The sequence below is a fragment of the Marasmius oreades genome, chromosome 4, assembly GCF_018924745.1.
Source record: "Marasmius oreades isolate 03SP1 chromosome 4, whole genome shotgun sequence".
Classification (NCBI taxonomy): domain Eukaryota; kingdom Fungi; phylum Basidiomycota; class Agaricomycetes; order Agaricales; family Marasmiaceae; genus Marasmius; species Marasmius oreades.
Window position 1 is genome coordinate 738,500 of NC_057326.1, and position 13,928 is coordinate 752,427.

General features: G+C 47.6%; 3 protein-coding genes across 3 annotated transcripts; 2 read left to right on the forward strand and 1 right to left on the reverse strand.

Annotated features, from left to right (window-relative positions):
* The first annotated feature begins 1,753 nt into the window (after window positions 1-1,753).
* E1B28_007034 (uncharacterized protein) lies at window positions 1,754-3,824 on the forward strand. Its single transcript, XM_043151743.1, has one exon. The coding sequence runs from the start codon at window positions 1,829-1,831 to the stop codon at window positions 3,425-3,427; it is 1,599 nt and encodes a 532-aa protein (XP_043009823.1). The 5' UTR covers window positions 1,754-1,828; the 3' UTR covers window positions 3,428-3,824.
* Window positions 3,825-6,870: 3,046 nt separating this feature from the next.
* E1B28_007035 (uncharacterized protein) lies at window positions 6,871-7,591 on the forward strand (the record flags this gene model as incomplete). Its single annotated transcript, XM_043151744.1, has 5 exons — window positions 6,871-6,880; window positions 6,947-6,961; window positions 7,024-7,190; window positions 7,265-7,515; window positions 7,582-7,591. 5 exons carry the CDS (start codon window positions 6,871-6,873, stop codon window positions 7,589-7,591), a joined length of 453 nt encoding a protein of 150 aa, XP_043009824.1.
* Window positions 7,592-8,139: 548 nt separating this feature from the next.
* E1B28_007036 (uncharacterized protein) lies at window positions 8,140-13,427 on the reverse strand. The gene is made up of 24 exons (XM_043151745.1): window positions 13,370-13,427; window positions 12,607-13,319; window positions 12,531-12,546; window positions 12,361-12,472; window positions 12,269-12,302; window positions 12,115-12,203; window positions 12,055-12,062; window positions 11,912-11,998; window positions 11,838-11,856; window positions 11,616-11,769; window positions 11,441-11,556; window positions 11,364-11,385; window positions 11,294-11,311; window positions 11,106-11,240; window positions 10,884-11,050; window positions 10,755-10,826; window positions 10,333-10,696; window positions 9,911-10,269; window positions 9,629-9,852; window positions 9,502-9,571; window positions 8,875-9,441; window positions 8,614-8,807; window positions 8,480-8,534; window positions 8,140-8,424 (listed from the first exon to the last, which is right to left on the reverse strand). Exons 2-24 carry the CDS (start codon window positions 12,740-12,742, stop codon window positions 8,269-8,271), a joined length of 3,174 nt encoding a protein of 1,057 aa, XP_043009825.1. The 5' UTR covers window positions 12,743-13,319; window positions 13,370-13,427; the 3' UTR covers window positions 8,140-8,268.
* Window positions 13,428-13,928: the final 501 nt, after the last annotated feature.

Genomic DNA, 13,928 nt, shown 5'->3' on the forward strand with positions numbered 1-13,928 from the left:
ACGGATGGAAACGAAATGAACGATAGACAATTCATTCTCAGTGTACGTTAGCATGCTCCTTTCTTGGTCGTCTCGAATTAGATCTACGGTGAGTGTACAGGCATTCCCCGACTGGCAGTATGGATTGTTTTGAACCAGCTATCAATTTGAAGGTGGATCTCGCTATCATTTTCTCAACTGGCGATGCCAACGCTTAATACACCAACTTGCCGCATTTCTGTGTGGGCCACACATCCTCTTCATATGATCATACACGCTTCATGGAGTGGCCCCGACGGTAAAATGTTTTGTCCGCTATTTCGACGTCGGAGGTTGGAATGCCACGGAACTATAGTCGAGCTGCATTTTGTTATGGAACCTATGCAGTCTTCTAGCTTGCCTAGTTTCTACTTGTGTAACTGCGCCACTCTATGGATCCCGGACAATGTAATCGATTCTCGAATGCAAGCAAGATTTGGAGTGTCTGGAATCCCTCTATTCTTGTCTCCGAGAACTGAACCAAGTCCTATTTCCTTGGTTGGCTTCGGCTCTATTCTCGTTCTCAACGTCGCACCCGCACCGCATCCCACACATCGTCAGTTCGCGCAGCCACTTGAAGGTTCACCGCAAGACTCTACACAACGCGGTTCTAGTCTCCAACGGGTATGATTGGAAGCACAAGATTAGAATGAAAGCGAGCGGGTGACTCTGCCAAAACAACGATCTGGCGAGAAACATCTAGCATCAATTCCTATTGCCCATACTTCAACTGGCATCAACACGGTGTACTTCGCGGTGACAGTCCCAGTACTGTGCTACGCTTCCGGCAGCCAGCTCGGTCCCATCCGATTTCACCAAACTATTATGTTCAAAGTCGAATTTGGTGGTTTGCACCTCAATCGCTCTTGATATCAAAATGTATGTTTAGCATCATGATTCTGGGCGGTACAGTGGGTCGCTTGTGTCGTAGAAGATCCCTCGTGAGGTTCTGGAACGTTGCAGTGTGTATCGGCAGACGGATTTTCGTCCTCACAGCACGACGGTAATTGTAAGTCCAAATTCCTTTGTTTCCCAACCACATCGCATTTCTCAACTGTAGAGCCACCTAGTCGAGCGCTGGATTGAGGCCCACCACCGGGCTGAACTGGCCTCCAAAAGCACGAACAACCAGGAAATTCACATCTTCGCCATCAAACGAACCCTGGTTTTCGGTGCCCACTGAGCTTCCACTGAGATTTCCTTGAGTTTCGGACCTGCGACCTTCCCGGCAAGTAGAGTCCGAATTCGGTTCCTACCAGGATTTGGTCACTGAGCACTTATCACCTCTGTTTTATTGGCACAGATCGGGGCTTGCTTCGACACCAGCTCAGGCTCGCTTTCCATCTGTCTCTATTTGAAGATCCCGATCCTCCCCAAAGTAAAACTTGGGTGTGACGATGGAAGGCTTTCCAAGGCCTTCAATTTTGGTTTTGATTTTTCTATCATCTCTGGGAAATTCAGGTTCACGATCGTTGTGGTTACGCTATGATGTCAAAGTGCTCGGGACATCATGGAATGGTGATACCAAGTTGATCCCACTTCCGTGAGTACTACTTTGGTTTTCTAAGTTCGAGGTGTCAGGTCATTGGGAATTTGGTTTTGGTTTTCCACAGCTTCCTTTAGTGATGTGCGGTCCGAAAGGAGCATCGAGACGGCAGAGACGATGTTGTCAGGGGCGTCCGAGGACGCCGACCGGACCGATGCACCCGACTTGGCGGAGTTTGAACGACATATATTTGAGAGCGTTTTAGAAATGAAAATCCAAAACCCCTAGTACTTCGTCTCCTCTTCGTCGTCCAAGCACCCAATCATGCGAGGGAGCGATGCATCACCGCTCAAAAATCTCGAACCCCTACCCAACCGTTTCTCTACCATCCCAGCCGGAATCTCTCGTCGCAAAATCACATCTTCTGAAAGCGAAACTATCACTCTCGGTCTTGTGAACGCAGAGAACGATCTCAAAGCATATAATGTGGAAATCAATAGGCTGAAGGCAAATATAATGGTGGTAGAGTCGAGAAGAGATGGCTTGACGAAGAGCGTGGCTAAATATCGGTCACTGTTGTCGCCCATCCACCGAGTACCAGAGGAGATCTTGGCATACATTTTCTCGTTCTGCTGCGATGAGAATACACTCAACCCTGGATATTCACCACCCTTTGCTCTAACCGCATCCGCTGTGTGCGGTCGCTGGCGAGACGTTGTTTTGGAAACCCCTCATCTTTGGTCGACAATCTCTATTCATTTTGAATCAATTTTTCCACGGGAGGAGGGGGTGGAGGACGAAGATTACACTTGGGGTAGCCACCAATTCACTCATGTAATCAGGATTTTCATGGAACGCTCGAAAACAGCACCATTGGATTTGGAATTTTACCAGTATGGCGAGGAAAAATTTGAGCTCCTTGAAGCTGGCCTAACCTGTCTTATGGACCATTCCAATCGCTGGCGCAGTTTGAAAATGAGCGCTCCCGATCATCCCCTTCTCACTATGCCTTCAGCCTTTCAGCGGCTTCGAGGTCATCTTTCGAATTTACAACATTTTCTGGTGGATCATTCATGGTCGAGCAACGAAATGATCTCCATCGCTTCAGACCTGGACCTCTTGAGCGAATGTCCCTTGTTGACTTCGATCGAGCTGCGGATTCGAGCTGATGTTTTGCGGCTCAACCCCCGCTTCCCATGGTCCCGGATCCAATCTCTAAAGCTCGTCGGCAATAGTCTCTCCCAAGTAGGACAGACACTGGCCTCCTGCAACAACCTCCAACAACTAGAGTTGTCGGGCTTTTCTTCGAGCACCCAGTTATCGGTAGCTGGCCCCATTACCACTCTTGGCCAACTACGATACTTGTCTTTTGAACGTGTACGGGACGATGAATTTTACCACTTCTTCCAGTCGTATAACCTCCCGTCCTTGTCACACCTCAAGATCCGTGATGGATGCTTGGATCTGTCTTCTCTGGAAGATTTCTTCGTTCGTTCATCTTGTTCCATCACATCACTTACCTTGGAACTCGTGTCTTCCTCTGATGTGGATACACTCCATCTTCTCAGACTCGTACCCAATCTCACCACTTTCTCCTTCGAAGAGCAAGGCATAGCGGAGATGTCGGACTCGGGACTTGGACTCAAGAACAAGATCGTCACGACCACATTTCTGGAACAGCTCGCCATGGATACAGGCGACGAATCTACTCGATATCTTCCCCAACTGGAAGACCTTACTCTCTCAATCTGGCCACTCGAAATTTCCGGCCGCCGGGCACTTCAGCACATGCTCGCATCGAGGTCCACTGGACGACTGCGAAAATTCACTCTCACTGTTAGGGGATCGAAAGTATCGGCCTATGAGTCACTGCAATGTTTTAGAGATGTGGGAATGCAAATCCAACTTTCAGTGCTGCCATGACAAGGCGTGATGATTTTCGGTGTTTTGGTTCTTCTGCGGAGTCGATCGGTAGGTCCTTCGTCTTGGAGCATCTTTTGCGAGGGGGAGTTTGTGGTTTGACAATGGATGCACAGTATCTTTATGTGTCTACGTCTTTCTCACATCTACTACGATCTAGGTGTCGCCCTTGCACTATACTTTCCGTACATCTCTTATTTTTCCTTCCATCATCTGCGTATTAGATGGTAATCTGTCTTTTCTCTCGGTCCGGGTGGTGTATTTATTCATCTATCTATATCTACGCTGAATTTAATGTATCTAACGGTGACGGTAAAAAAGCACGATTAAGGTACTTTAGTGATTTAGGTATGCACGTTTGGAATCAATCTAACGGTCCGTGTTGAGACCATGACCGGGCTCTCGCTATGGCATGCACAAGTTACAAGACCATTCAATATCATTCCAATACCGTTCTCTTTCAACACTCTGATTCTGCAGCTCAAGATCGATTAAAAACTCCTCGTCCCCCAGAGCGGATAACGCAAAGGAGAGTTTCCGTTAAATTTGACAGATGGAGTGGAAGCTGTTCAACCACACCCTTGAACGAGTTTCTCATTTAGTGGGTAAGGAGTGGATCATTTGATATTTGGGACGTAGTCGATGTCAAATGAAATGAAGCGACAAGTAGAGCACAGAAAACCCCATCACCCAGATCTTCATCGGTACCCTCCGATGCGCAGAGAGGGGGAGCAGCATGACCACTTCCTGATGGTGTTCTTCAACTGCGGCCCCCCGAGTCCGTCGCCCTCTCCAACTATGGCGTTTGTCCCAAGACTGGAATATCCTCCTCATTATCGTTATTGTTTGATCTTTTTCTTTTTCTGCCCTTCCTTCAACAGATCTTTTCACTTCGGAATTTTCGGCCTGGGAGGGGTGCGAGGTTCAAGCGTCATTATGAAATGGCTGAACAGTGAACGCGGGAAACATAGGGGACATCTTCGCACTCTTCGCCCAGTATTGACTGATGGTATCGTTGCCTAGACAGTTGACACGTCCGGAAAAGGAACGTTAGTGTCGAAAGTAGCTAAAATCACGGTTGACGGGCAACATACCTAGAGGTTCTGCCTTCGCAGGTCATCAGATTGGAGACCGGGTGAGATGCGGATCTGGGAAAACAACGAAGTTGATACTTTACACGTAGAGACGTGTTGAAGATGGAGGAGGAGAGGAAGAATTAAGACCTCCAGTTTTCTCCAGCGTCAGGAGTGTTTTGAAACTTCTCGCCCGAATGCTCGCTATGATGATTTACTGAACAAAACTAATGACCGCAGAAGCCTCGCGTCGATGATAATAGGGCAATCTTGAGCTGTTCAGGTTGACTGAGTGCATGACTGTGCATGATGGTTTCTGGCAAGACGCGAGCTGTGGGACGGCAGACCGGAGTGCATCGTGGACATCGACTCCAATGAGCGTTACCTCAGGTGAGTATACTTCGTCTCTAAATCGCTATACTTATCTTCTCCGGACTGATGCACAAGGTTGATATGGTGTTTAGCACATCCAGGATAGCTCCTTTCTTGACGGCTTATCCTCGTTTCCCATCGGATATACAAGAACGTCACGACGAAGAAGATAGATTCTCCCACAAGAAACGGTCGATTTGAAGGCTCTCGTTACAACACAAGTCAGGAAATGGAGTCCCTCCTGGATGATGATGACCTTTGCGTGAACGTGAGTCGCCCTACAGTTTCTTTTTCCCCGGATCCTGATTGACCCATCCTCCTTCGCAGCGAAATCTGTATCATCTACCCATCTGGATGTGTTGAAGATATTATACGAAGAATGTAAAGAGGCGACCCCCCTTCGACGTTCATAAACTTATCGGGAAACGAAAGGAGTTGTATTCGGAGTTCGCTGGTCATGCCCAAACGCTTCAGAGGCTACACTATTTAACCTGAGGAGGACCTTGTTCATACTGGCGCTGGTACAATAACTGATTTCAACGGCCTTGCAAATTGGCTTTCGGCTAACGAGGTCTGGAGTGCTACTTTTTCTGATGTTTCGTGGTGTTCTCCTTCCACCGCGATGGCTATATGGAGTCTGTTTGTCTCCGCCGGGTATGTCTTGATATCGCTCTCCGCGTCTAGAAGACACTGTCTAACAGATTCTCTTCATCAGTTGACAGGATGTCGGAAAGAGGTCAGGATGCACAATGGGTGAAAAAACGTATGGAGGTCGTCATCTTGTCTACCGTTTGCGGTCGTTAGCGAGAACTCGCTTGTATAATCAGTACCTCGTTTCTTGACTCTCAGATGAGTGCTGGCACGAAGAAGTACCGTATTACGAGCCTTTGACACCCTCAGTGTGTGGGAACTCGAGACAGAGTCGGATGAATATCGCCAGCTTTGTTTCGCGGTAAGTCTAAGCTTCGCTTCATGTCGTATCTCTATCTGGATGCTGACTGGCGATTGTTCCAGCTTCGTATCCCGGGTCGAGCGTTTGCAAAGCAGACTTCGGAGGATGTAGACAGATATGGAAAAAGGATATGCATTCAATACATGTCCTCGAATTCGACGTGTCGGATAACCTTTACCGTCGCCTTTGGGAACCCTTTGACGCTATTCTGAAGTCTCGCGTCCATTCCTCAAGATGCATTTTTTCACGACGAACCCAGCATCGTTCGTGAGAATGGTGTTCACGACTATCGACTCGGCGCCCGGCGTTCCGCAAACTGTTAGAACGTTAGTCGATGCTCTGCTCAGCCTAGCTGTGTTTGCCGCCAGAGTGACACTCCGGGATGTTTGTGATTCCGAGAACCGAATGAAGTCAAACATGGCAGAACGTCGTGAAGTTTGCTTCGGTGGCTTCGAAACGAGTTCTGTTCTCGACGTTGCGCACATCATCGATTCGGGCGTCCATTTGAAGTTCATTACAAGACTTCAAAGCTTCATACGACGCGGTTCTAGTTTCCAACACGTATGATTGGAAGCGCGAGATTAGAATGAAAGCTACGGGTGACGCGGCGAAAGCAACAGTCCGGCGAGAAACATGATCTAGCATCAGTTCCTACTACCTGTCAGTTTCCAGCATCAACGCGTATTCCACGGTGATACTCCTGGCCTTTGTTACACCGCCAGGACAGCCCACTGCACCGTTCCGGATTTCCGCAAGTTAGCTTCACGATACGGGGTGGCACAGCAGGTTGAATGTAGGAGGAATGCTTGTGTCCTAGAAGGCTCCCCGTAAGATTCTAAACTTCGCTTCTTAATTGCAAGAAGATTTCTCTTGCCCATCGCGGGGGTCGGACAACTTCGTTTTCAAGATGGGAATAGGGCGATTTGTAACGGCTGGATTTTCTTTGTGACACCAAATTCAGGCCAGAGAGGTATAAAAGCTCAACTGGTTCAGCTCCAAATTCCTCAGCAACTTCCTGCTATTCTTCTCATTCTCAAAGCATCCACAACATGTCTCAGTGTGAGTCTCTCGATTCTAGTGCACTCGTACAGTCGTGTGTATCGGCTAACGGATGTTCCTTCACAGCTCACGAGGATAATAGTAAGTCTGAATTCCTTCGTTTCCCCCAAGCACATCACGTCCTCAACTGTGAATCTATCTAGTCGAGCACTGGATCGAGGCCCACCACAGGGTTGAGCCAGCCTCCAAAAGCACCAACAACCAGGAGATTCACGTTTTCGCCATCGAACGAACCCCGGTCTTCGGTTCCCAAGCTTCCGCTGGAAAGTGCTTCGACATCGCCTTCGGTTTCGGACCTGCTAATTTCTCTGTAAGTAGAGTCCGATTTCATTCCTTACCAGCATTCGTCTCTGGGCACTTATCACCTCTGCTTTATCGGCACAGGTCGAGGCTTGCTTTGATCTCAGCTCAGGCTCGATCTCCATCTGCCTCTACGTGAAGATCCCGTTCTTCTCGAAACAAAAACTCGGGTGTGCCACTGGAAGTACTACCGAAGGGATCTCTATCGGTTTTGATTGGAAGATTGTGTCTGGGAAGTTCACGTTCTCGATCAAGAATGGATGGTTGTGGTTGAGCTACGATATCAAAGTGCTCGGGACATCCTGGAAAGGTGATCTCAAGTTGATCCCACTTCCGTGAGTACATTGGCTCTTCAAGTTTGGGGTGTTAGCTCATTGTGGTTTTGGTTTGCCCTTCCATAGTTTTCTCTAGTGCAGTGCGATGCGAGCACCTCCTCAATCGTTGGCAAGAGCTGCTGAAAGTCTGAAAATCCGAAGAAAACGAAAGAAAAAAGAATTTCCGTAAACGCTAAAAAACCAAAAAAAAAAAAAGTGTTCCTAATGTTGTAGCTGTCGGTCGAATCGTATTGAATGAATAACCCGTTTGTTGTTCTTGCCGTCCGAACCAGTCACTGAATCGCCGAATGGTAAGGCGATGTTTTGGAGATGCTGGAACGCCGGGAATCCTGCCATCTCATGAAAAGTATAGATATAGATTATACGGCGTGGTCCCAGAAATCGGAACTGCTGGAACTACCAATGCAACCTAAGAGCAATCTCGACTCTCTAAGGAGCCGGTAGACACTTAGGCGATCAGTAGCCTTGTAATAATACACGAAATGGTGTGTACTACTGAGATATATAGATATTGGTAATTATCGATGTTACTGTAAAGTGAAAACGAGCATCGAGACATGGACGATGAAGAGAAGATCTTCTGCCTGTTTTTCTCAAACATCCACATTTGGCTTCCGCTGCAAAGGAATTAAAAAATTGATTTTGTTCTAGCGACGACTTATCACGTAACAATAGATTATGCATACATATATGCCCACATTGTAGAGTACAACATACTGAGTCCTTGATACCCCAAGGAACAGAAGAAAAAAATCAATCGAAAACATCTGTAGCATAACGACCTCTCAACAACTCTTCGAGACGAGTTGCGGCTTCCGCCCCGCCCATACCCTGACGGAAACTCTGTATAATCTCCACACACTTGGCTTTCAACTCTTTTGCGATCGTGCTCGAACCACAGACATAGAACTAATGGGACCATGGAACTAAGTATGGGTTGAAAGAGATGGGAACAAAATCTTACATTGGCATTGGCTTTGAACAGGGCCGTGACATCTGCTTTATCGTGCCATAATCGACTACGAAGGGGAAAGAAAGGGACATCAACACCTGTGCACAACGGAAGAGTTCCCACCCCAACAATATTAAAAAACTTACTCTTGAACGTATTTGCACCCTTCAGACTTCTCTGGTGCTCTCGAGAAAGCAGGTCGAACATCCACCACACCCAACTTGATCCATTCAGCCAAATTACCGTCCGAGTAGAGATAATCAGTCTCGGGAGATCGACATCCAAAGAGCAAGAGTATCTTTCCAACTTCACGGCCGGATGTCTTTTGCATAGCGCGTTCCTACGGCGAATTATACATCAGTCACCGAACGCTGGGAATCAGAAAGAGGGGGGGAGAAACAACACACCTGAATAAAACCACGAAACGGCGCCAACCCAGATCCAGCACAACAAGCTATGATCGGCGTAGTCGGGTCCTCAGGTGGATGGAACGATGACGCCGAAGGCCGGACAGCCATCTGAACCACATCTCCTTTCTTAAGATGCGCAAGGTAATTGGAACCAACGCCCAAAAACTTCCTTGACGCATCCGATAATGACGGTGATTCGAGGACACTAATCGTCAGTGTAGCATGTGTTGCATTCCACAGCGGCGAGGATGAAATCGAGTATTGCCTGACACGCATGGGAGGAAGCATCCGTAAGAACTCGCTCAGTGTCAATTTGAGGTCTTTAGGATATTCTCCGACGATGTCGAGTACACTGAGTCTGGAACCGAGAACTTTCTCCTGGTACGAGGATACAAGACCTTGCAGATAAGCCTTGGCGGTGTCGGAAATGGCAACTGCGAGCAGATTTCGAATGTCTTGAGTCGTGGCGGGCTGCGATAGTTCTACGTAGCCGCCAAGAATTTCGGATAAGGAAACAGGTCTATCTGTAGGTAGAGACGTGGGGCCAGCCGATGATACGACAATCTGGAATGAATGAATGAGTGAGTGATGAAACAGAGAGAAAGCGAACTGAAACGATCCCACCTGCTGCTCGCTAGACAGACCAAAGAACGCAAGGGCACGCTGAACGCTTTCAGGAGGATTTTGAGGTAAGCTGTTGGTAGTATGATCAGTCTTCAGGGGCCATAGACTTCTAAATGAAAGACCATACATTGCAAGGTAATCACCCGAGCGATAGGTTGCTTCCTCGGGTAGCCTAAACTCAATATGCCTCTTGTCGCCATGCCCAGGTTTCGTGAGAAGTCGATTTTCCAGTACTGTCGCCAACGCAAGACCTGATTGGCGCAAGGCTTCGGCACGACCAGTCCCGGGATCAACGGTCGTCACCTCGAACCCAGATGATACAGGGGAGGTGGAGAGAACAGTACGATATTCCTGAGGAAATATCGGATGAATAACCAAAGCCTGCAAGGAAGATTGGAATATAACCGACCTTCGTCAACCGATCCCACATCGCAGCAATGAACTCGTCAAAGACTTCAAAGAACTCGCCCTTGCCCGAGTCACCCTCACCACGAGGTAGCAACCTTGTACCACCTCGCTTTTCGATGGTTTCATCGCAAAGTTTGGGGATTCGGTGGTACGTTGCCACCCAGTCAGAATTCCCAGATCCGAATACAGCGTACTTGACACCCTTGAGCTCTTCTCCCTGAAGGTTCACGAGCCAGTCGACGAATCGCGATGCATTGTCGGCAGGTTGACCCTCGTATGAAGCGGTAAACAAGACGACTGGGCCATCCGTGGGGAGCTTCCCAGACAAGGAGTCCATCGTGCCTAGCCTGGCCACAAATCCTATATCACCGCACATCAGAATTTGACACTGGATTGAAAGTTAGTATCGAAAACGAGACCTACCGTATTTAGCAGCATCATTCGAAACTCTCTGCGCAAACGCTTCAGATGTACCCGTATTGGATCCATACAAGATATACATCGGTACACGCTTATCATCTGCCGCCAACACAGGTGGTTGTGAAGCAGTCGAGGTGCTCCTCGCGGTCTGCACACGAGGTGCTTTGAGTAATCGCGGTCCTGCTGTACGAAGTCGGGCTCTGATGTAGAGGTCCTTCGGCTTGACGGTCAACGCTTGTTTCAATTCCAAGTTGTAAGAAGGATCAACGAATTCCAAATCGAACTTCTGGACGATAGAAGCCATGACAAGGGAAACTTCTTGCCATGCGAACGGTCTTCCTATGCAGCCTCTCATCCCAAAACCAAACTACGGGCACAGTAGTGAATAAAGATGGACGGTAGTCCTCGAAGCGAAGAAAACTCACCGGCTGCCAGGAGTTCGGAGGAAGTGTTTCGAATTTCCCATCCAACATGCGCTCGGGCCTAAAATCGTTCGCCTAATCATGGGTAGGAGTGAAAAAGGGACTGTAGATCGAAGACTGTAAGACACCTACGTCATCGCCCCAGACAGCTGGATCTCGGTGTAGCATCCAAGAATTCACAGATATAGGCTGCCCGGCCTTGACGGCATATTTTCCATTCAGAAGAGTGGTATCTTCCAAGGGGGTGACGGCCCGCATCGGTGCAGTCGGTGAGAGGCGAAGAGTTTCACGCATCACAGCTATAATCCGAAGTTAAGCAACGTAAGTTTCGGATAAAGGGACTTTAGTTTGTACCTATAAGATACGGCATCTTGCTGAGATCTTGGTATTGCGCAGGTTCGCCACCGAGGACCTCGTCAACTTCAGCTTGCAGTTTGCGCATCGTTGAAGGATTCTTGAGGAGATAATAAGTCATAAAGCTCATCATGCCTATGAGCGAAAGGTATTAGCTAGGAAATCATAACAGGTAAAACTACACGGACCTGAAGAAGTCTCGTGGCCTTCGACAGCAAGATTGAGTATAGGAGATACGGAGAATGAAGGGTGATTTACCAGCAATAAGAAACGTCAATAACTAAGAAAGGAGCAATAATCAGTTAGGAACACTGGACAATTTGGGCCGAACGCACATTCTTCACAATCGCATCGTCAGAAAGTCCTTCTCCAGTCTTCTGATCCTTCGCAAACAACATAGTGTTCAATAGATCTTTCTTTTCAATTGGATGTTCTTTGCGATGCTGAACGACTATAGTGAAACAAGTCACGATTTGAATCATCCGGAGACGAACGTGCATTGAAACATACTTTTATGAGCGATTTCCTCCATGAATTTGATGTCTCCTTCAAATTTGGCATTACTGCCTGTCATCAAGGCTTGAACTATATAGGGTCGGTTTGAGCGGTGGAAACATTCTTTCAAAAAGTCAACCATTGATTCAGCAAATTGTGCTTGGTTTTCCTGGTATGCAATCGGATGTGAGCAAAGCCAAAAGGAGGTTTCTGCATGTAATGAATGGAATGACTCACGGTATAGAAAGAATTCAAACTGATCAAAGAAACTCATTTCAGTAAGCATATGTAATTGATGGATAGCGACATACCGGTACGACATGGAACAGAGGGCAATGGTATCCAGAGCCACTCGAGTCAAGTCATCGGATGGATCGATGGTATGATCAGGTCCGAATCTACGAAGGGCACGGCTTGTCAACAGGTGGTCAATTTCGAAATCTTGTTTCTTCACCTTTCCCACTGAACCAATCCGTCAGTTATCTATGAGGTAAAACTGTCGTGAATAACGAACCTTCAGGAGTAACTGATTGCATATATCCCGCATATCTTCGAGCATGTCCCGAATAGCTAACGTACTGAATGCTGGCATAAGAAGTCGATCTTATCGGACAACAGTCGTCAGGGATTTTGATTTGAATGGAAAAAGTCAAGTAGCGAAGACTCACGGGCAATAGCCCAGTTCTTCTCTTCCAGGTGCGCCTGTGACGGTCATGCCAATAAGCCCATGATATCTGTTGCGATCTGAACCACAACTCACCGTGAAAAGACCATCGCCAACAAGTTTTCTGACTTCATTGAGAGGTCCGCCGACGACTTTCTTGAATTTCAAATCATTCGACACTTCATTCACCAAATCGCGTGAGTTAAGACTGCCATGCCCGTAATCAGTTCACCGAACGCGTCAAACGAGTCGAGCGCGATACCCACAAGATAACAGTTCGCCCTGTTCATACGAATGAAATCAGACAAGATCTCTTTTATTTCTAGAGCTAAAAGAACTCACCCATCATATTCAGTTGATAAATCTCTCCATATTGTTTTGCGAGAAGTGTGAAACCATTGATAGGAACTTCACGGTCGATAGAGGTAATGTTCCCAACGAAGGGGATTGCAGGTGGCTGAGGAATTGGTGTTGTCATGGATTGCAGAAGAAAGAAAGGGTAAGCTGGCAGTTTCAGTTTTCGCTGTCGTAGGGCCTTATATAGCCATCACATCGTAGACATCGCAAGAAACAAGATGGATCAGACTTGATGACGAGGCACAGAAGCACATTTGTGACCGCGGCATAAAATTTGCCGGACAGCCCGTCTCAGTTGCTTGTCCGGTCACGACAGATGTACTGGCAGTGGCAAGGTTTTCGTAAATTGTTCTGCATCATGTATCCATCGAGGGCCCGTCTCCTTGCATTGACTCTGTCATGCGTATAAATCATTCTAATTCAGTGAAGGAAATACGGTTAAACATCCATGGACCATGGCCAATTTGATAACCGGGTATGCACATGCCACATTCCGGAAAGCCAACGCCCGACTTGGTCTGGCGAAATAGTACCAGTAATCAAGAAATGCAGGGTACTGATGGTTACCTGCTAGTGCAGCGTCGTCTTTCGATATGATCGCACGATGCTAATCCTTCACGGAAAACTCTTCGTCTGACTCGATTGCGAAGTGCAACTCCTCTCGGGTTTCGAAGGGGTGACAGGTGCATCATTATATTCTAGGTGGTCAGGTTAAAAACTAGAACAACGGGTGCTAGCAAAGACTTACCCTAGGCGTGTATTTTCATCTTCAAACACGGGATTGCTGTTGCTTGATGACGGTTTGGTCCATACTTAACGTGGCAGTCCAGCTGGCATTGATTGTGAATGTTCCCACGCTGGAGGTCGCGTACGCCGCGGACCAAACTGTCAGCTTCCTACTCCGGTACCCCAAGACGACGCCAATAAAAGGCGAAGCTAGACACCGTGATAACCTGTCTTCTGTCTCGTTGAAGAAGATTATTCAAAATAGCCACTCGAGCCATTGATCTATCTTAAGCTGGTACGTGAGTTCAGTCGGTTTTTTCTCATCCGAAGCTGAACTTCCTTTCTCTGATTGACAGTGGAAGATAGGAGTAAAGTCATCTGAACAGAAGGGAAAAACTGAAGAATGGTCGCCACACGAACGAAGTTCGTTCCTCGCCGATGCCTGGGACAGTCCACATCAGGTAAGCCTCTCAATGTACGGCTGTGGAAGAAGGATAGCTAAGGTTGGTAATGGTTTAGGGGGGGCTTGAGAAAACCACCGCGCTTTTCATGCACACGAACAGGTACTCGAGCGCTCGTTC

What these genes read in the sequence shown, in the direction of transcription:
- E1B28_007034 (XM_043151743.1), top strand. Translation starts at nt 1,829, where the DNA reads ATGCGAGGGAGCGATGCATCACCGCTCAAAAATCTCGAACCCCTACCC.
- E1B28_007036 (XM_043151745.1), bottom strand. Translation starts at nt 12,742, where the DNA reads ATGACAACACCAATTCCTCAGCCACCTGCAATCCCCTTCGTTGGGAAC. An exon ending in CAGCTGTCTGGGGCGATGAC is followed by an intron (nt 10,827 to 10,883) that starts GTAGGTGTCTTA and finishes ACCCATGATTAG; the next exon opens with GCGAACGATTTTAGGCCCGA. An exon ending in CTCCGAACTCCTGGCAGCCG is followed by an intron (nt 10,697 to 10,754) that starts GTGAGTTTTCTT and finishes CTGTGCCCGTAG; the next exon opens with TTTGGTTTTGGGATGAGAGG.